Consider the following 22317-nt stretch of genomic DNA (forward strand, 5'->3'; position numbering starts at 1 on the left):
CAGGGAATCGCACGGAGATAGCAGGGCTGTGAGAGAGGGGCGGCATGGCTCAGGCTGGGGAGGGGGAGGCTGCGAGGGGGTGAAGCCCCGGCAGTGCCACGTCGCACGGGAGGTCCCTGTGCCGCGGGGCCCGTGGCATCTCCGCTCCGGGCAGGTGCGGGGCCGGCGCTGCTCCCCGGGGCGGGGCGGGGCGGGGCAGCGCGGCCGCCCTCGGGCTCGGCAGCGGGGCCGAGCGGCGCCCGGGATGTTCAACCGGGCCGTGAGCCGGCTCAGCAGGAAGCGGCCGCCCTCAGGTAACGGGGACGGGGCCGGCGAACCACGGGCAAGCCCGCGGCCGCTCCCGCCGAGGAAGCGCCGGGCCGGGCTGCGCTGTGCTCCGGGCCGGGCTGTGCTCCGCTCCGGGCCGGGCTGTGCTCCGCTCCGGGCCGGGCTGCACTGTGCTCCGGGCCGGGCTGTGCTCCGCTCCGGGCCGGGCTGTGCTCCGCTCCGGGCCGGGCTGCACTGTGCTCCGGGCCGGGCTGTGCTCCGCTCCGGGCCGGGCTGTGCTCCGCTCCGGGCCGGGCTGTGCTCCGCTCCGGGCCGGGCTGTGCTCCGCTCCGGGCCGGGCTGCGCTGCCCGCGGCCCCGCCGGGGGAAGCGCGGGGCTCACGGAGCTCCCTGGGCCCCGGCGGCGCTCGGGGCCGGGCCCGGGGCTCTCGGCGGCCCCTCCGCCCTCAGCGAGCCCTCAGCGCTGCGCGCTCCGGGAGCAGCGCGGCGCTTCCCGCCGGGCGCGGAACGGGGAACTGGGCTCTGCTCGGGCTTGTGCCTCGGCAGCCAAGTTTCGGTCGGAACTGCTGCTGTTCCCGGGGGCGAGGCGATAGCCCAGGATATCAGAGCGTGGTTGTTCGAACTCCAAACTGACTTTGAGGAGTTCGCCTTTGGAGGGAGCGTTTAAAGCTGGAATGGAGAGTTCCGAGGAATAATAATGTAGGACATCGCGGACCCCTCTGAGACAGGCGCTGTAGCGCGGCTGTGTTTTACACTCCCGATGCTGCGAGTCTGTCGGTTCCAAGGGCTGATGTCTGATATCTGTCACTGCTGAGACATTTGGGGCAACAATTGCAATCTCCAAATCCTAGAGAATAACACTGTTTTAAGATGTGCAGGAAGAAGTTGCAATCTTTCTAAGAAAAGCCAAATGAGATCTTTGTCTAGAGCTGTTTGGGTTTTCTGGGGTTTTTTTCTGGGGGGGTGGAGGAGGCGGGTAGAGGGTGTTTTAAAGGCTATGTCTGGTGAACACTTCCAGAGATGCTACAAAAGAGGAACGTCCCTTTAGTTTCCTTCCTTATAGTTAAAAGTGGAATCCAGTAGCCATCTGTTGCTAGAGCCAGTCAAAAGAGGATGTTGAGGCTCATGCTCTGAGCACCCCACGGGTGAGAAGGACAGCTCTGCTGTAGCAAAAAGGTCCAAAATTCAGCTGCTACTAGGAAAGAATTGTTGTGCGAGGATTCATCAGCTGATGCTCGGATACATGGAAAGTAAGGGAATTTTCCCTTTTCAGCTTACGGAGTTTCCCACTGCTTCATACCTTGGATTTATTAATTCCAGACTTGTGATTGTTGCTGGGTAGGCATTCTTGTGACTGTGGGACAAGACAAGGCATTCAGTGCTTTTAAAGTAATAAAAAAGGCTCATGGCTTGCAGATTTATGATCCAGGTGGATGAGGGGAGGAGTGGTCAGAAGTTCTTCAAAAAGAAATGGAAGCAGCTTTTCTTGTTGTACATCGGTGCTTAACCACAGAGTAAGGAATGTGCTGTTTGCACGGTGCTTTTGCCATTGTGCTTGTGTGGCAGTTGTTTGTTGGGGAGCGTGCAGAAGATGTGTGCGGGAATGCGATGGGCAGAGCAGGCCACGGGGAAGGGATGTGTTCAGCAGGATTCTGTGAAGGGTGTGAGTCTGTGCTGCTCGATATGGTGCCACAAAAGCCACGGTTTCAACAGCTGGAGCGTGGCAGCAGCTTGGGAAGCGCTGCAGTGTGCAGTGCTTCTGGAAGGCAGAGTGAGCAGCATGTCTAACTCAATTAGCTGTGTCTGAATCACTCAGTTTGATGGGTTCCCACAGGATTTTTCTCTTAGTGCTTGTCAAAAACAAGGGCCAGAATTGTGATTTCTGACCTGCAAAGCTCTATGTGTTAATGATATTGATACTGCCTGGGATTTCAGTCCAAGTTCCTGTTTGGAGGATGCAAATATTTGGCATTTTTGATAGCACTCTCCAGCCGATAATTACGGCGTTATTAATGCTGCGCTCACCGTTCTGCCGCGCACAAAGAGCCTTTATCCGCAGCCTGCTGCTGCAGTGCCATTGTGTGATGGGAAGGCAGCTTCTGCGAGGTTTCCCTCTAAAATAATGCTCCAGATAATGCAACTGCCACTTTGCTGGCTTAGCATGGAGTGCTCTGAAGAATGGTGCTGTTAAAAGAAGCACTTAATCATCTGCTGCGTTGGTAGGAGCAGCTGGCTGCTCCCTGCACATCGTGAGAGCGGTTGTGTCTCTGAAGCAGATTTCCAACTCAGTGGAAAGTTTGCTTCAGCAGAAACTCTTACAACTGTGCTCTGCCGTGCGTGCCTTGCTGCCTTTTCTCTGCCTCTTGCTTTCCAACCCATGTCCAAGACAGCAAGCTCTGAGCTGAAATTTAATTAGCATGTTATAATGGAATAAATGTACTGTAATGTAAGAAAGGTAGTTAACCTATTTATCATCTGATGCATATTCTGGGTGTTACTTTTACAGAAATATTGGTGGGAGAACTGCCATTTTGTAATGCCCTTTGTGATGCACAAAATTATCTCCCAGTTTTTAGTAAGAGCAAATGTCTGCTTTCCTCATTTAAATGATCATACAAATGTATGTACATTGTGGTTGTTGTTAAACAGTGGTATCGAGCTTGTTGTTTTTATATTACTTAACTTTGTCAGGAGATGATTTGAACAGGAGAAAGTAATCTTTTTATAAATATCAGAGGCAAATAGGTGTCAGGAGGATCATTCATGTAACTACACTGTTGTATTGCCTTCTCAAATGAATTGTTTCAGACTCATTAATTTGCACTTCAGTGAAAGTTTCTTTTTTAAGTTAATTTAGTAATATAGATAGATTTGAGGATCAGCTTTTGGAGTCATTTGTGGGGAAAACCTCTTTTCTATATTTTGAACTCTCAAAAAAAATTCTGAAAATCACATATTAAATCTGCTCCATGGAACCAGCACATGGAACCAGAAGTTATGAACCTGACTTGAGGGATGTTGAGTCACTTTTGTATTAAAATAAGTGTTGGTGATGGCATATTTAATGGGATATAATAAAAACACCTAGAAGTTTTAATAGCCTCATAAAATTTCAGGGTGTTTCCTACTGTCATGTACAGGCTATTTGCATATGTGCTGAAGGTGGATGTTGATGTTTTATGGTGGTTACAGAGGAGCACTGGACATGGGGATCAGTGGTGCTCAGCCTGGTGTTCCCAGCCTTGGGAGCTGTAGCCTGGGCTGGGATTGCACTTCTGGAGACACCCAGAGCTGCCCAGCACCTGAGACATCCCAGAGCCTCTCCTCTGGGGACATAACTGGGGCTAGGGATAGATGGAATCAATTGAATAAATGAGGCAAGGGGTAAATGGAAGGGCTGCAATGGGCAGACAACCCTTGTCTCTGCACCACAGTATTTTTTGGGTTGTGGGGAGCTGTGTAAGTGAGGAAATAAACCGACTGACAGTGTCCTGCAGATGGCTCAGCAGGATGGACACTAGGAAGATGTCATGTAGAACCTCCCTTCAAAACCAAATTTTGTTTTGTTAAGGTTGTAGGAGGAGAATGCAGGGAAAAGAGGAGTAGAGGGAGCAGGGTTTGGAGGCTGACAGGGAGGAGAGGGGGCAGAACATAAATGGAGGGGTAGAATTGGGCTGTGCTAGGTAGGCTGGAAGTGAGAGGAAGATGGGGAAAATGATGACCAGGGAGGATAGAGAATGGCCAGCAGTAAAATGGGAGATCAGTCAAAGCAGCAGAAGAGAAGCAGATTGATGTATTCTGGGTTTGTGGAAGGACTTATTTTGGCATTTCCTTACCAGAATTTTTTTTTTTAGGTTTACAAGGGCCTGGGTCTGCACTGGCTCATTGAAACACATGCTTTTCAAAGTAATCATTAGTGTCCACTTCAGATTTGACTGGAAAAGAAACACTGGAAATCAGATGTTCCCCCCTTCTGTTGTGTGCTAAATCACATGCTCAGTGAGGGAATGGCCTGGTTCTGCAGGAGCAGCTGCACACACAGAGCTGCCATCCCGCTCCAAGGTGAGCGTGAATGTAACAGCACATCCCAGCTCCTCAGAGGGTCTTGTGTTCTGCTGCAATACACTTGGCCATTCCCCCTCAAATCTCACAGATTTTACTGAGATTAGATGCCCAAATACTTTTAGTCAGGTTTCTAAAATAAATTCTTCAAGTGCTAATCAAGAAGAACATCCTTTTGCACAAAGGGGGGCAAGCTGCGGCTGTGTTAACTCGCTGTGCTCTTGTCACACGCACAGGCTGCAGCTGTGGTTTGGACACAATCCTTAGGTTCTGGCTCCTGACCTTTAAACTAGCAGAGTTTCTAAAACAAAATCCCTTCTCCTATCAAGGCAAAAGAGATGTTCATTCATTTAGAACAGCTGGTAAAACAAACAGACTCCACAGGTCCCGACCAACCAAAGCTCAGGAGCCTCTGCTCCTGTCATGCCAATATTCTGTAGGGCTTCAACCTCAGCATTATTTCCAGTCACCAACTGTAAAGGGCATCTGCTACTGTGTATTTATTTTATATATATATGTATGTATGTATATATGTATGTATGTGTGTGTGTGTGTATGTATGTATTTCTGCATAGAGACTTTTTTGAGATACTCAGTGAGTATTAGTATCTCATGTTTCACGGTGAAAGAAGGGGTTTTTAAAAGCAGAGCTTAAGCAAAAGTTAAATGAGAAGAAGAGAAATGAAGGATATATAAATAGAAGCTCGACTGGTTACAGTAAGGGTTTTGTGCATCTCTCCAGTGCGTAGTGACCTGAAATGCAGCTCTTATCCTCCTGTGTTCCCAGGGCATTGTATGTTAGAGGAGAGGCGACTGAGCACTTTATGTCTGTGTTGGAGTTTCTCAGACGAGCAATAGCATTCCTGGAGTTTTTCCAAGTAATAGGTTTTCTGAAGGGTAGCCAGCAAACAGGGTTTTTTTGCCATCCCCAGCCTCAAAAGAAATGTACTTGTTCCTGGGATTGAGAAATTGTATTCCATCTTCCCTGTCTGTGAGAAGGCTGGCTGGCAGATCAGATATGGGCAAAGTCCAGAACATCTTATAAAAGAAGAATTTCAGGACTTGGAAACAAACAGTAAAATCACCTTCTTGCCCAAAATCAGGTTGACTCAGCTGGAGTGAGGCTCTTCTGCTGGGTGTCTTTCCTCCCATTGGACTGGGTTAATATCTTGGACTGGTTCTCCTGTTAAACAAACCATTATTTTTCTTTCTCTCTCTGCTTTTACCGAGCATCCAGCTTCCAGTGATGATTCTCTTCTTAAAAATAAATTTCACGTGTGTGACTGGCCAGAAGTTCCTTCTGAGCAGCCAACATTGTTGCCAGTGCCAGAGCAAAATATGGACTGTGGTCATTGTGTTCCCCAGGCAGAAGGTGCTTGAACCCCTATAAAAGTGACAGTGCCTCCTTACATGCACGTGAATTATGTGGCTGTAAGGAATTTTTGCCTCCTTACAGGCAAAGCAGAATTAAAGTGTCTGTATGTGTGTGTGTTATTTTCGGTTTTATGGTGTTTCCTTTAAAGAGAGCAGCTGAAATCAAGAGTGCAGGGGGAAATGGGGGAGACATCCATGTGACTGATACTTGTCTTTTCTAAAGAAGATGCTGGGTTTTTTTCTTTCTTTTCTTTCTTTTTTTTTTTATTTTTCTTTTTTCCCCCAGAGATAAATGACGGTGAGGGCCACCCAAGCAGCAGCCACCAGACCTTGAAAGGAACCTCGAAATGGGCCACATCCCTGGAGAACCTCCTCGAAGACCCGGAAGGAGTGAAACGGTTTAGGGTCGATATATGAAATATGGATATTTACATAAAGCAAAACTCAGGTTTTAAAGCAGAATGAGCCTCAGGGTGCAGCTGTGAACACTGTGACCAGAGGCACACATCCCTCTAGACAGGTGCTCTGAGCAGAGCTGGAGCTGTGCCACTGGCAGAGCTTCTGAGGTGGCACCTTTTGCCCCCTGCCACTGCATCCTGCGCCTGAAAGGCTCGGGCAAAACTTTTAGCTGCACCTTCCTAGTGGGATCTGTCCTCCCTTGCAAGGATTAACAATTTCCTGTTGGATAAACTGCAGTCCCTGAGCCACTGATCCCTCCTGCCAGGTGTTACTTAGCACTGAGACCCCGGGCTCTCGGTTCTCACACGTTGTCCTTAAGCAATGAGTTACCAGGAGCAATCTGATGACTCTGTGGCTCTTGCTCTGTGTTTAGCAGCTCTACTGAAAATATTCCCTTTCAGTTTACTACAAAGTGTGGGCTGGTGCAGCTCAAAATGGCTTGAAGTTTAATTAGGTGAGGGTGGTGAGTTGGTGTTTCAAGGCCTTCTTGCCACATTAGATGTAAGAATAGGAACTGCCTACTTGGAAGTGCTTTTGCCATACCATAAAATGCTCTGGGATAAAATGGTTTCCTGCCAGACTGGTTTGAAAAGTGAGGTAAACAAGAATTACAAAATGCTGATTTTAAATTTTTTTTTTTAAAAAAAAAGGAAAAAAAAAAAAGTAAATCTTGGTGCTGTTTAATTCCTGACATTACTTAGTCTCTATTTTCTAACACTTGAAAGAGAAAACTGATCTCATAGCTACAAAAGTTTCAGGCATAATATTTCATAAATACATTTAATGTGCGTTTTTCCCCTTTTAAAGCCTCACTTTTGGCTTTGAATGTGCTGTGTTTAAATAGCATAGAGAACACAGCTACATCATCTGCTTCTGTTTGTTTAAGTGAATTTATTGCAACAGATGATCACATTAACAACACATTTATTTGTAGAGATTTTGCTCATTACAAAAGGCAGAAGGACACTACATGAGAATCCCAAGTGCTTTGTGACTCTCATTAAAATAATTCATTTTAGTCACCTGGTAATGAATTCATATATTTTTGGATTTCCCTTTGAGCAGTGGCTGTAAAAGTGCTCAAGTTATTTAAGGGAGACTGAAGAAACTATTCCTGTTAGTTACTGCTCTGGTCTGAGATTAGATGCAGCCCATCCTCCTCCTGGAATGTGCTTTCAAAGTGCAGAACATCAGAGTGTTCAGTAGCAGTTCTGCAGATGCACAAATGCAGTGGTTCTGTGACACTGGCTTGGGTAAATTCATTGTAAAATTAATTGTAAGTGGCTTCTAGTTCTGACAGCTGTAGTAGGAAGAGGGAAAAACAACTGAGAAATTGTATCCTAACCTTTGTGTTTTTGTTTTTCTCTTTTCTAGGAATTCTTAAAGAAAGAATTTAGTGAAGAAAACGTTTTGTTCTGGTTAGCATGTGAAGAATTTAAGAAAACACAGGGAAAAAAGCAGGTATGTTTCCTAAATAAATTCTGTAAACAAAGTTTACTTAGCAGAGCTGGAGCTAAAACATCTCTGTTGCATAATGTGCTTTGCGTGAATGCAAATAAATACATTTGAAAAAATTGCACTAAATTCATCCCGGTGGAATTGTTTGGAAACAAAGTTGGTTCTATTTCAAATCAAAACAAAGTGCTGAAATTGTCAGGTTTCCCATGTTTTGAGAACTGAACTTTTTGTAGTTTCTAGGGAGTAGCAAAAGTTTTATTAATTCAGTGATGTTGCATCATCTTGTTTGCAAATATAAAGATGTTTCATTCAGAACTTTTTTAGAGCATAGCAGCTATTACATGGAAATTTACACCACACTGATATATATGTGATATATATGATTATATGGGGAACATAAAAATCACAAATGGCCCAAACAAAAATATTTTACAGCACCGAAATGAAACGTTTTGCCTTATCAAATTAAAAGTTGTAAAACAAAAGGAGTCTGTTTAAACTTCTTACTTAAATATTTATCCAAATTGATGTATGCCTGCAGAGCCTTTTCTTTTTGATGACAGCTCTAGCCTTCTAGTAGGGATATTCTGTTGGAAAATTTCTCAACCAGGCACCTCCAATATGATTTTTTTTCCCACTACTTGGATCTTGGCTTACATTTAGATCCACCAGGAACACTGGATCCATTTTCACATTTAGATTTTGAAGCCCATAGAGTCAGGCCTAAAATATATACCATGTTTTGTTTGCTTGTTTCTCAAGAAGATTTTGAATATGGTTTTTTTTTGTTTTGTTTTGTTTTGTTGTTTTCTTGAGAAATTTCAAATTTATCTGCTCTTTAAGAGCTCATCTTTAAGAGCTGTGAGTAGGGTTCAAAACTCCAAATGAGTATCCCTATCTTTGAGAGTCAGACTCCTAAAGCTCTTTCTTTCTGAAATCCCACTTTTACACTTTTTACCTGAGTCCAGCCCTTGTTGCCAAAGGGAACCACAAAGAAGTGAGAGTGGGAAAATGCCCCTCCAGCCTCTTTTGAGTGCATCACAGAATCACAGAGTCACTGGGTTGGAAGAGACCTTCAAGATCATCGGGTCCAACCCAGCCCTAACACCTCACCCAGACCATGGCACCGACTGCCACATCCAGTCTCTTTTTAAACACATCCAGGGATGGTGGCTCCACCACCTCCCTGGACAGACCTTTCCAGTGATTTATTCCTTTCTGTAAAAAACTTTCTCCTAATACCCAACCTATACTTCCCATGGTGCAGTTTGAGGCTGTGTCCTCTCATTCTGTCAGCTGCTGCCTGTAGAAAGAGACCGACCCCACCTGCCCACAGCCACCTTTCAGGGAGCTGTAGAGAGTGATGAGGTCACCTCGGAGTCTCCTTTTCTCCAGGATAAACATCCCCAGCTCCCTCAGCCATTCCTCACAGGGTTTGTGTTCCAAACCCCCCATCAGCCTTGTTGCCTCCTCTGAATGTGCTCAAGTGTCTCAAGGTCCTTCCCAAACTGAGGGGCCAGGACTGGACACAGCACTCGAGGTGTGGCCTCAGCAGTGCTGAGTACAGGGGGAGAATGAGCCCCCTGCTCCTGCTGGCCACACTGTTCCTGACACAGGCCAGGGGCCATTTGCCTTCTTGACACCCAGGGCACTCTGCTGGCTCGTGTTCAGCTGCTGTCACCTGCACCCCCAGGTCCCTTTCTGGCCCCTGTCCAGCCACACCATCCCCAGCCTGTGGTGCTGCAGGGGGTTGTTGTGGCCAAAATGCAGGACTTGGCACTTGGATTTATTAAATTCATCCCATTGGATTCTGCCATCCATCCAACCATTCCAGGTCTCTCTGCAGAGCCCTCCTCGCTTCCAGCAGATCAACACACGCTCCCAGCTTAGTGTCATCTGCATATTTACTAATGAAGGAGTCAATTCCCTCATCCATGTCATCAATAAAAATATTGAACAGGACAGGCCCCAGCACAGACCCCTGAGGGGACACCACTTGTCACTGGCCACCAGCTGGATGCCACCACTCTCTGGGCCCGGCCATCCAGCCAGTTCCTAACCCAGCACAGAGGGCTCCTGTCCAAGCCTGGGCTGCAGCTTTTCCAGGAGTGGGCTGTGGGATTATATGTGCTTGGAGGAACATCAGAAATGCCAAGGAATAGGAATCAGATGGGAGAGCTGGGCTAGGAGACGTGCTATGAAGCACAGGTGTAAGAGGGCTGTGTCCAGGATTCCTTTCTTAAGGTCAGTCAAATATTGTCAGCTAAAACTATTTCCCAGTAGATTTTCAACAACAACAACAACAAAAACTTCCCTGTCTTTCCAAACAATGTATTTTGGGTAGGAGAGTCTCCTTTCTGTAAATATCCTGTGTCTTGCACTGAAAAAAAAATTCCCCTCAAAACAATTTGCTGAGAGTATTTTTTGGGTATTGATAAATCCATAAAAATACAACAATACTATTTTTTTGCAGGAAGAGGGGAATGTTCGATTTGACTGTGAACTTTGTAACATTTAGTAATTCCAGTTCTGTGTATTCAGCTGCTTCCCTCCCTCATCAAGGTCCATGAATACAAAAAAGTCTTGAGGAAAGAACAACCAGTCAGTCGACTTTTCTGTAAAGTCCCACGCTTTCAGTGGGATAATAATCATTTTTTCCCTTGCTAAATAATTTCCATATATTTAGCTGATTTAGAATTGTTAACTTAGGATGCCAGTACAGAAAATGTTAAAGTGATGTACAGGGATAGGAGCTTGGTGAATCCTTCAATGAATTGCCAGATGAATGGACAGAGATTTAACTAAGTTCTATTTAGGTTAATTATTCAGGACCAGTCATCCCACAGTATGGTCAGCCTGGTGTTGCCCAAATTATTATATCTGGCTGAATAAATGTGTTTTAGAATGACACAGACTTACAGTAAATTTTTGTAGCTACTGCTTACGGGTGGCTTTGTTTAGATAATTTACAAAGCTAGGAAAAGCACTAAAAATAGAAATCTTTCCATTGTTTATGGTATCATGAAGTGTGGGTTTTTCTTCTGAAAGTGACTCTTGCAGAAATCCCTTTGCATCTATTGTGTGCACAGTATTCTAAAAACAGTTTTTTACTTGTTTTGTAATTTGCTTCTCCTTAAAACTGGTTTCCCACACAGATTAGCTCATAGACAGAGACTCCTGGTCAGATGAAGCTGATATCAATTTAACCCAGATTGGAGTGAGTCCAGAGGAGGCCACAGAGATGCTCCAAGGGATGAAGTAGCTCTGCTCTGCAGCCAGGCTGGGGGAGCTGGGGGTGTTCAGCCTGGGGAAAAGAAGGCTCCAGGAAGGCTTTCCAGTGCCTAATGGGGCTCAAAGAGAGCTGGAGAGGGACTTTGGAGAAGGGAATGGAGTGACAGGACAAGGAGAATGACTTCAAACTGACATAGGGCAAGTTTAGATTAAGTATAAGGAAGAAATTCTTTATTGTGAGGATGGTGACACACTGGAACTGGTGGTGATCAATGCCCCGTCCTTTGAAATGTTCAGTGCTAGGCTAGATGGGGCTGTGAACAACCTGATGTAGCTGAAGATGTCCCCTGTCCCTGCAGGGGTTTGGAAGTAGCTGACGTTTAAACTTCAATTCAATAATTTCAAACCCAAACCATTCCATGATTCTATGAATGGGATTTTTCCCCCTATTTTTAAAGGATGAGACAAACTTTTGATTACTTGATGTGAGAGTGCTGGTGTGGGGTTCTACTTGGTCAGCCTAAACTTGCCTGAAGGTCCCCACACGAGCAGTGGACTAAGCATCCATTGTGCCAGAGATATTTATTGTTATCCTTTCTCTGCCAGCCTGATGATTCAGGGAGCAGGGGAGATTTTTGGCAGAGTGAGGCAGCAGGCACACTGCATTGCTGGTCTAGGCAGCTTTTAGATGGACTGGGTTCAGCCCATCTTCTAGCAGGAAGCTACAAACTTCCCCCTCAGCTCAAGACACATCTCTGTAGCTCAAAAAAAACCCCAAAAAACAAAAGAAAAAGGATATTCCTTTAAAACTGAAGTTAAAATACAAATTTAATATTTAGTGAAGATGGAGAAATCAATTGGATCAAGTCCACTCATAGCAGCGAGCTCTGCTGCCACCCATGTGGCCCTCGTGTTAGGGCACATTTAATTTCTGAAAGGGAAGTGGTGGGGATAAGGGAATAAAATTTAACTGTAAATATTTTGTTGGAGTTAGTCATACATTGTTGCATTTGTGACTGTTAATGAAATAAACAACATGTCAGTCGTGCTGCTTCCCAGGGTTTAAATGTTTCTTCTCCTCTTGCAGCTGAGCTTCAGAAATAACTTACAGATTGTAATAAATGCTTCCAACAACAGGGAATATTTTCAGCTATTGCTAAAACCCACCAAAATATCCATGTTGAAGTTTTGTAATGAACGATTCCAGAACAAAGTCCTGCAATTCAGGAGTTTCTTCTATTGCTTCCCATGTGGAATGTGGCAGGGGTTTAGCAGGGCTGGGTAATGCTGCACAGCTGCTGAGTGCTGGGAGCCTGGTCTGATGAGCATCTGGGGCTCCCATCCACCTCATTTGGGAGCCACACATGCTTAGGAGCTGAGCTTGACCTTAGGAGAGGAAGTGGGAAAGAATATTGTATCCACTTGAAATAGAGAGGGGGGTGCTGTAGACAGAACTTTGTACTCCGAGTGGGAATCTGGCACGGACACTGGGGAGAGCACACAGATGGAACTGAGGACTGCCAGGAATCCTTTAATAACCACCTGTGAACAAGATCCCAGTTTAAGAGCTGTTTCAGTTCCAGAGTCCCCTGGGCTGAGGCTTTAGTTTCAGGCTGATGCAGAGCAGAAAATGCCACCGAGTGAACAGGGATGATCTCTGCCTCCTCCACCTGAACCTGGCTCTGCCTGAGTGACATTTGGGGGGTGTATGAACACACTGGCAGCTTTAATTGTTCTTTCTTTTTAAAGCAAATTATAGGCTGTAGTTAATCAGCTGCTGTACCACTGAAGCATAGATGTAGCAGAACAGTTCTATTTGCAGCAGAACCTGTAACGTGCAGCTGTGCATTTTCATATCTCCCCACTGCTATAAAGCCAGGTCCTCTGTGTCTCTGCAATGGCCTCCTCTCCCTGCCACAGCTCTTTCACTTCCTTTCTTTGTTATTCTTCCTCACAAAATCCAAAGAGCCTCCCTGTTTCACCAGCCTCCCACACAGTCCTGTTGTTCCTCTCCATGCTCCTTAAACTTCCTCACACTTGCTTCTAGTTTGGTGTTTCCTCTCCAGCCTCCCTCTGCCCTTTCTCTATAGTGCCCAGCTTGCTCCTGTGTCCTTGGGCAAGCAGCACCTTGTGCTGGGGCTGGTGAGGAGCTACATCTGCCTTGGTTAGCCAGCAGCAAGCAACACCCTGCAGTTCAAGTAGAGCAGATAACTTCTGAGCACGTCCTGCAGTTTTTCCCTTGGTGCATGCACTGCTTTTCCTCTCCCTTTCTTTTCTCCTGATTTTCCTTTGACTCAACAGGAGAGTAATTTTTTCTTTTTTTTTCAATCTTTTGCCCCTCTCTCAAGTGTGGTTGAAATTGGACAGCAGGTTCAAAAGTCATTTAGGTGGGACTGGCAGTACAATGGTTCATGCAATAATAGCTGAAGGCCCCTTTACTGTACCTGCATTAGGACATTAACTTTGCCACTTATAGCAGTCACACCTTTGATCCCTTGGATTAATTGCTCATTTAGAACAGAAGTGGCTGACCCAGTCCTCCCTGAGCTGTGAAACAAGTTGGAAATTGTTAAAAAGAGTTCATTGTGACCTAATGCACTTGACACGTAATGTTCTACCCACCAGATGAATAATGAGTTTTAAAAAGGAATACTAGAGAATGGGTGTCCCCTTCAGCAGTGAGAGAGCCCCAACTCTTTAGACCTCTCGAATGTTCAAACACATGCAGCTTTTCTTCTAATTACCCCCAAGTGTAAATGTACCTCAGCTGTAAAACATGGAAGTAATTCTGAGACTCCTTCATGGAGAGGGTTTAAATGTTTCCTTCTTCAAGCCCTACTCCCACCAAAGGCACAGCCCTTCAGCTGGTGCTGGTCTGGAGCTGTGGTTGCTCATTAGAGTTACCCTGGGGACGCTGGTGAGTGCCCAGAGCTCGGGATGGCCCAGAGCAGCTGCTCCTGCATGCAAAATTCAGATTGCAGCAGGGGGCTTGGCTCTTGCCTGGCTTAGTTCTCTTCTCCAACCATCTGGATAAGGGGCCTTTCATTGAACTGCAGGGGATTGTGGCCACTCACTGCTTTGAAGCTTAAAGATGCTGGTGGGTTTAAGATGTTATTGCTGTTACTGGTTTGACAAGGGAAGAGCTGTGAAATCAGGGCAAATACCAATGGCTTTCTGCAGGTCACACCCTTCTTTACCAACTCTCAGGCTATTGAGAGTCATATCTTAGCCAATTAGCCAAGTTGTTGGTGTTTTCTTTAATCATGGAATCGTGCTGTAGGTGATCTGCTTTGAGGTAATGATTAAGACAAAGTGTGTGACAACGTTACCTGGCAGCAGCATGGGTTACACATTAATTTCACTTAATTTTCCCAGTTTTTTCACTTAAAGTTTCCAGTTTTTCCTCCTCTGGGGTTCTTGCCCACACTGATGACCTGTTAGGAAAAACATTTGTCTCAAAAGCCAAGACAAGGTGTAGTTGATGATGCTGAGCAGTTTTACCCTGGCTGCTGAGATTCAAACATCCCAACCTGCTGTAACCTAGAGCTGAATTCTGGCAGCTTTCACTGCTATTACTGGAGCTTTTGGCCTGCAGGGGTGTTCCTCTTCCAGTAAAAGTGAACATACATAAGGAACATGATACAGAAAACATTTCCACAGCAAATAATTCTCTAAATAAATGTCCTTTTGCAGATGCAGGAAAAAGCTAAAGAGATTTACATGACTTTCCTGTCCAGCAAAGCTTCCTCCCAAGTTAATGTTGAAGGGCAGTCCCGTTTGAGTGAGACCATCCTGGAGACACCTCACCCTCTCATGTTTCAGAAGCTCCAGGACCAGGTAAAATTATCTATTTCAATAACACAGTTTCATTCATTTTTGTCTGGTTTTAGTGAACTCTGCTTTCCAGCCATGGCATGGATTGAACAGGTAAGCACAGAACTGGGTTGCTTCCATGTTGGGGATATTAATGCTGCTGCTCTGAGATATTCCAGGTTTGTGGCCCCATCTCACTACAACCAATTAATTAAGAGACTCAATACAATCATTCTAATTCCAACTCAGGACTTTCCTGGAAAACTGGATGGCGTTTTCTCCTGGCTCCCTGTGTGGGTAGCTTGAGAATGGCCCTGACTAACCCAGCGTCTTCGTTTTCCTGTGTATTCACTTGTTCTGAGTCATTGCTGATGTTTGTTTCTGTAGTTGCCACTGGTTTCCTTGAGAGCTCAAATTTCTTCAGTTTACTTTGGTATTTATATTGATATGAATATAACACGATTTTCTGAAAACCCTCATCTTCTGCAACGTGTGAGACTTAGAGGAGTTGGTCTCTGCTTTGCCTTTCCCTAAAGAACTTGGGAGGTCTGGTAGGAATTAGAAATTTTGCAGGCATGTCTTTAGGTGGTAAATTTTCTTGATATTTAGCTGATTTCAAAGCATAAATTATGAAGTGAGTCATTCTTATCTGCAGCTTTCCAGCACTTGCAGTACTATTTTTAATTCCTGTACCATCCTCAGGACTACCTGTATTTTCCATTTGGCTGTTTCCTTTTGTGGAGAAACAGCACAGTGATTTAAACAGTGTTTTCAGCCCATTTCAATCAGGTATTGAGTGCATTGGCTGGACACTGTCTGGGTCACTTGGAGGGGTCTGAGGGGCAAAGGCTCTGCTGTCTTTCAGGCAGATTCCAAGACATTAGCGGTGGAAATACCTGAAACCAAATTTCCATGTGAAGAAACAGAGTTTTTAATGGAAAAAGTTCTGACTTGAGGGAAGGGAAGGAAATGTTCTGGTAGGTCTAAGCACTGCAGTTCAGGGTGAGTGACTATAAGAGTGAAGCTGGAGAGAGTACTGGAATGAAAATATTTGCTATTTTATAAATGACATGCACATGGAGAGCCAAGGATTAGCAATACCTGAACTGGAAACATACTGGGCTAGTGGTAGAGGAATCCCCCTAGTGTGGGAAGAAATTCTGTGAGCGTTTAAAAACAAATGCAGAGCATTTATGGGTCATTGCAAGTTTCCAGTGCTTGAAGCTACTGTTTATTGCTGTTAGATAATGGCTCAGAAGAGTTATGGTCTTCTCTGGTTTTCAATCCTTATAAAGTTATGAGGAGTGGTGTAATTTGCTCTCTGAAGAGCAGTGTTAACCACTGCTGGCACTGTGGGTCTGGAGCAGACAAAGGCAGAGCTGGGAGGCCGCAGTCTGGAGTAGAGCAGTGCTGTAACAAGAGCTTCAGCTCTCCAGAGAGCTCCTGCTGTATCTGGGGGTGCTAGGGGGTGTGGGCTGCTGCCCATGGGTGCCCTTAACTGCCCCCAGGCCATTTGTGTGTGCTGGATGAAGTGTGGATCGTAGAAATCCACGTGCTTCAGAATACCTGTGGGGTAAATATTGCTGCTCCACAAAGGCAGGGAGGGGGAAAAGAGGGTTCTGCTTTGGCGTGTGATTATGAGCTCTGCCCTGTATGTGGCTGAGCAGACTGCAGGAGATCTTGATCTTCAATGCTCTTTCTCTCTGGGAGATGCCTTAAGTGATACCAGGAACAAGAGGGGTCTAAGTTCTTAACACAGGCATGATGTTTTAACAGGAAATGTCTTCCTTACAATTTTTTCCCCTTGATCTGGTTGGATAAACTTATTTGTATGGTATTTAGCCAGTGCCAGGAGTTAAGCAAATTTGAATTTGCTTAACTCAGGAGGAGTTCAGACCCTGAAGATCAGGCTCTACATAGAGTGGGTGCTTTGAGATTTTTTTTTCATATTCCAGTATGTATCTTAAAGAATAATATTTCCATGGTTATAGACATGAACTTAAATATTTAAATATGTAAACAAATAGTGGTTAGTAAAATCCACCATGTAATTTACTTGTAAGGGAGATATTTCAGCAAATGCACGGACAAGAACAGTCAAGTTTTAGGTGTTTGCCTGCATCTGTCCAGGTTCCTCGAGGATGTGAAATGAAAAAGCAGTCTGAGATTGTTTTTATTTCCTCCTAGCAAAGAGTTGTGTTACCTGATTGTACTATTGGTTAGAAGTGTGGCCTGTAAAGGTAAAGATAAGTTACCCACACATGGATTAGCCACATCTGCAGGTCAGAATCCACTAATTTATCTTGGAAATTGTTATTCTGAGTATCATAAAAAAGAATCAGTCCTGAAACATGACTCAGAGAGGCTCCACCAGTGAAATAATAGACTAGGGGTGAGGCTGGCTTTGGTTTTGCCTCAATTATAGTTTCAAAGTTTACTTTTTTCCCTTCCCCTCTGTTTCAAGACCAAGCAAAATATAGTCCTGACCTTGACACCTGAACAGATTCCAGGCTCTTCTCCCAACCCTTTTGTTTTCAGAAAACTCCAAAAGAGTTGTAGGTTTTTGTTGTTGTTGTTTGTTTTTTTGTTTTTTGTCTGCAGTGGGTATAAATAGAAGAGCAGCATTTATGCTGAGGGATGAGCCTGAGCTCAAGCCCTGGGAGAAAAAAGCTGTACTTGGGGCTGACTTCATGTTTCCATGCTGGCTGTGAGAAGCTCTTGGCCTAGTGAAAAGTGTAATTAAACAAATTTAATCCACCAGCAATTTAAGCCCACATTTTAACTGGAAAAATACATCTGTACCAGGTCAACTCTTTATGGCAGGTACCTGCAACATTTCTTGTCTGGCCTGAGACCAGTCTTGGCATTTGGTCTAAAAAAGATGGGAAGGTTGGCATAGGTTTAAGAGCATTGGCTAAACCAGTTGTTTCAGTATTTGTGTAAATTATTCAGAGGTTTTCCTTAGTTATCCAGTGCTCTGCAGGTGTTACTCTGCATCATTCAGGAGTCACTGCAGGCAGAAAGGTGCATAAAAGGTACCTCTCTTTCTTCAAAGCTCTGCTTTGTCCCCCTGAATGCCTTCCTTCATCCTCCTCACTGACCAAGGCATGGCACCTCTCACCCTCAGTATTAAATGTGCAGAGTTGGCTATTGTGAAAGCTATAATTTGATTTTTAAACTAATGTGGACATTATTGCCAAGCAGTGACCCTGGAGCCCACAACATGCTGCCCCTGGGAGAGTTGGAAGTGTATTTTTTTTAAATGTCCCACTCTGTAATAATGCTGTAGTACAAACAGAATGAAAATACATTGGAATTAATGCATCCTTTCCATTTAAAATCTCATTTTACTGAGGTCATTTGCTTTATATTCTTTTCCCCCTTTTCCCAGATATTCAATCTCATGAAATATGACAGCTACAGCCGCTTCCTGAAGTCAGACATATTCCTAAACCATAAGAAGAGCGAGGAGCAAGAGGAGAACTCAGCAGAGGCTCAGACTGCAGCCAAAAGAGCATCAAGAATTTACAACACATGAGACACAATGGATCTCTTCAGGAGAGGCAATACAATAAGGAAATTACACTCAGGAACAGTCTAGGTTTATAGCAGTCGCATTTAGGGCTTGGAAAGCTCAAAACCTTTTTAGGAGATACTTACCTTCTTAATTGCTTGAATGACTAATTGTTTTTGCATGATAGCTATTAACCAAGCACCCATGGAAGGACTGTTTCCCAGCTAAAAGGCTGAGGTATTTCTCCATAGCATGAATTGCCTTTCATATTTCACAGATTAAAATGCTTTCAATTCTTGTGTTTTCTTTTGTGAGGCATTTTGGTGATGAGAAATGGGAGATAGCGTGGCTGGGTTTTCATTTTCGCCTTGTAATTTTTATTTGGGACTAGCTTTTACATTGAACTTCTGGGAGAAGCAGTTGAGGAGTACATTTCAGAGTAGTTTGTGGGTGAGTCATTCATAGCAAATTTAATCATAAAGGGACAGCGTCTTTTAGGGTTAAGCTCAGCAGAATCCAATCCCTTCCTGTGTGACTTTGTTCTTTCAGGGTGATGTCTGTTTTGCTTTGCCTTTATTGCTGAATCAAAACACTTCCCCAGTCATGATTTTCATTTTTGTATCTCCTGAATTTCCCCCTTTATTTAATTTTAATTTCTTTGCAGTAGACAATCACCTTCTTCAGAGGCTGGGACAACCTCTATTCCCTTAGGAACAGAGGCTCTAAAAGGGACAATCTCTGAAGAACTCCTAACTGCCATTAGGAAATGTGACAGTGAATAAGTAAATATCCCTCTCAGGGCACACTGATCTCAGCAAAGCTTGGCTTTGTCCCTCATGCCAGTGTGACATCAGATGCTGCTATCAGGAAGCATCTGGTCTCTCCCAGATCTCCTGAACAATCCTGCTCTGTGCAGCCACAGGGCTTTGGCAAAGGACCAACAAACCAAATCTGGTTTTGTTTTACTCAATTTTTTTCTGCTAAAATCACCCTGCCGGGTTTTGTGTGCCCCACTCAAATATTTCAGGGTTTTCTAATTGTGATTTTGGAGAGCTGCAGTGGAACATGGAGTTGGTTTTGGGGTTCAGCCACTCTCACATCAAGCTTGAGAGCAAGATTTATTTCTGCCCTGTGCAACCAAAGGTTGGTAATGAAAGGCATTCCCAGTGAGCATTCCATGTTGTCCTGGGAATGTGTCAGCACTGCAAAGCACATTTTGGCATTGAGTTTTTCACGTGTTCATATATTTTTTGATTAATTCACTGCAGTGTTACTAAATTGCATTTTAAGCTGGGAAAGTGTATTAGCTACTTGCTCTGTTTAGAAGCTTCACAGCTGTAGTCTGGCTGTTTCCCACTCATTATTTACTCTTCCATTTTTTGCACTGCTTGTCTTGAACTTTTGTTTATGTGCTGGCTAATCTAAATGCACAGTTAGCTTTTGAACATTTTGTACTTACTTTTTTTTTTTTGTCAGAAATGCCAGATATGTTTCATACATTGCTGTCACTATCAATGTTTAAAATCTAAGTCTAGTTTGTCATTTTTAGAATGCAAACTCACTTGGTAGATTTGATTATTTCTTTTAACTCTGAGCTGCTCTTGCAGGTGTTGTGTAAAGGAAAATTGTTTCCATGGGCTTTTCCCTAGTTGAAAGTGGGGATGGAAGTTCTGATTGTTCCCCTAGAGCTCCATGCCCTGTTCAGTTTTAGGAAATCAAAGGAGAGGTCAGTGCCTCCATATGCATGTTGTAAGGTGTAATTCTTATGCACTGAGTTAATGTTCTTTTTATGCTCTCGGAAGATTTAATGGTGAAGTCATATTACTTCAGGCACTTTCAGTGGTATTTGACCTCATGCTTAAGCTGTATTTCAATGTTTTACTGAATAAGAATGAACTAAACATGTGCATGAATCTTATTTTTTTTTTCTTTCCTCTGATGGGGCCTAGGAAATGGGACCATTCAGTTCTGGACTTGCTTACTATTTGTAATCTCAGGATTGCCTCTTTTGAAAATCCACTGTAATAACAAACTCTTAATGCCTGCCACAGCAGAGGACAGAACTTCTGATAGCATTGAAGCCCTTGGGAGTGGGCAGCTTAACCAGTTTAGGACTTGGGATTTGTATTTATTTTCCCAGTGTTGGCTGCATTAGTCTTAGTGATATTGAAAAATTCAGCATGGGGACATTAATGAGAAAAATGCAGAACAAGCTCTTACCACATTCATCACATGGATGCACAGTAGATTCATTTTTAATCATATTGATTTTAAAAATGCATGAGCAAAGGAGAAGAGTCTTTGTCTATCATGTTTTAAAATGGTAATAATAGAAAATAAAACCAGGAGCCGTATGAACAAAGGTCGGCTGTTAAAGAGAGAAAATAAGTTTGTAGCTGCTTATGAACAACACTTTCCTTGGCAATATGTTCCCTATCAGGTACTGCCTTTGCTTGCTCAGAGCAAATGCCCCACATGAGGAGACACAAAGGTGCTTACACTACCACGAGACAAAAGTTACTGAAATGAAAATGTATGTTTTAGCAGCATCTCTAATCCTATGATGTTTACTTCAATACCTATTATGTTTCTAACCTAATGTACCTTAACCCACAAAATTCTTAATCTTTGAGTTGCTCTTTTACCTCAGAGGCAAAAAGTTGATTGCACCATTCTCTTTGTGGTGCCTGGGTTTGTTTGATTTCTCTGCAACACCAACAAGCAGACTTGCAATGTGCAGAAAGCAAAGATGTTTTTTCCTATTCATTGGATTATCTGTATTTTTCAGTAAAAGGGCAATCAAATTAAAACCATGCAAACAGATGTCTATAACTGCAATTTGTGTATATGTGGGGAGAGTTGGTATTAATACAAACTTGCTTCTGAAAATAGGTGGCACTTGTTCCACGTGGCACAGAGCAAATCACACAGAAAAAGAACTGTTTCCCTAGGAGTAAATCCTTCATTTCAGGAACAGCTGTAAACATTGCATCCAACCTCAGGCTGTAAGTGGGTGCTCAGAGTTGCTTTTTGTAGAGGTTAAAGATAGGATCTTTTCATAGAACTTACACTGAAGGTATGAGCACATAAAACAAGCAAGAGAAGCTTCGTGCCTGATTGCATGCCTTAAACTCTGCCCTATTTTGTGTTTCTCAGCTAAAAAATAAAAATATTCTACAAATACACCAAATCTGTGTGCTGACAGCTCTTTTATGTTCCAAACAGAGTTTGGGTAGGGATGACTTCATGTCCCACCATTATCCTGCTCTCAGTCCTTGCTAACACAGTTTGCAGCCTGTCCTAGTGTAGAGTTTTTTCCTTGGAAGAAGGAATGGCACAGTGGGGCTCACTTCTGTCACTCGAGGAGGGGAAGATGCTTCTTGTACCTGCCCCATCTCCCATTTCTTTTGTTCCTGCTGCAGTTCTTTCATTGCACTTGCCAGCCCACTGGTGTGGAGAAGGAGGGTTTGAGGAATCAGAGGGAGGGAGAGAAAAAGACTTTAATCTTCCTGTTTGGATAAGTTTGGAATGCGCTTGGTTTTCTACTGAAGATTCAGACATTTTAATGGGCTAAAAACTAATTAGGTCTGTGATGCAGAGCAGTCCTGTATCATTCTGTGACCGGCCCAAAGCTGAAAAGTGATATATACTCCTTTTTATAAACTGTTTATAACTATTTTCATCCTAAAACAGGGCAGCAAGTCCTGGAGTCACGCATTTTTGCCGAATGTCTGCCCCTGACAGAGCAGAAGCACTGTTTACACGGCAGCGATGGTTTCCCCGTGCCAGAGGCAATTCCTCTTGGTTTGGATCCAGCACAGCTCATGTCCCAGGGCTTTTGGCAAAGCCACAGTTCAAAGCGAGCTGTGGGGCATCCTTTATCCCGAGCACTGGTGTGACTTTGCTGTGCTGCCATACAAGTGCTCGGCAGCTGCGGCCGCACTTCTGCTCGCTCCTCTTTGGCTGCAATTAAGCGAAAGATGCTTCTCATCAGGGCCATTATATCCGTATGTAAATTGCGTTTAAAAGCGCCCCGTTCCAAGGGGCTTGGGGTGGAAGCAGGGGAAGAAAGAAGGAAAAGCGGCATTTTGTGGGATCATTGCCAAATTTAGCAGCACCCTCTCCTGGCTCTCGGCTGAA

General features: G+C 44.2%; 1 protein-coding gene and 1 long non-coding RNA gene across 4 annotated transcripts; one reads left to right on the plus strand and one right to left on the minus strand.

Annotated features, from left to right (window-relative positions):
• The first annotated feature begins 169 nt into the window (after positions 1–169).
• On the plus strand, positions 170–21367 carry RGS10 (regulator of G protein signaling 10). Of its 3 annotated transcripts, XM_086899606.1 has the most exons (6): positions 183–293; positions 4121–4328; positions 5989–6107; positions 7536–7622; positions 14544–14687; positions 18055–21367. In XM_086899606.1, the coding sequence occupies exons 2-6, from the start codon at positions 4259–4261 to the stop codon at positions 18199–18201; spliced, it is 567 nt and encodes a 188-aa protein (XP_086755732.1). In that variant the 5' UTR covers positions 183–293; positions 4121–4258; the 3' UTR covers positions 18202–21367. The 3 variants fall into 3 exon arrangements, with proteins under 3 accessions (XP_086755733.1, XP_086755732.1, XP_023785723.1); XM_086899607.1 differs by lacking the exon at positions 4121–4328 and having other exon boundaries at positions 170–293; XM_023929955.2 differs by lacking the exons at positions 183–293; positions 4121–4328 and adding an exon at positions 1273–1516.
• Positions 10832–13556, minus strand: LOC147651841 (uncharacterized). Its single transcript, XR_015289777.1, has 2 exons — positions 13473–13556; positions 10832–13397 (listed from the first exon to the last, which is right to left on the minus strand). It is a non-coding gene; the product is annotated as an uncharacterized LOC147651841 (long non-coding RNA).
• Positions 21368–22317: the final 950 nt, after the last annotated feature.

The sequence above is a fragment of the Cyanistes caeruleus genome, chromosome 8 (assembly GCF_971803275.1).
Source record: "Cyanistes caeruleus chromosome 8, bCyaCae1.hap1.1, whole genome shotgun sequence".
Taxonomy (NCBI): domain Eukaryota; kingdom Metazoa; phylum Chordata; class Aves; order Passeriformes; family Paridae; genus Cyanistes; species Cyanistes caeruleus.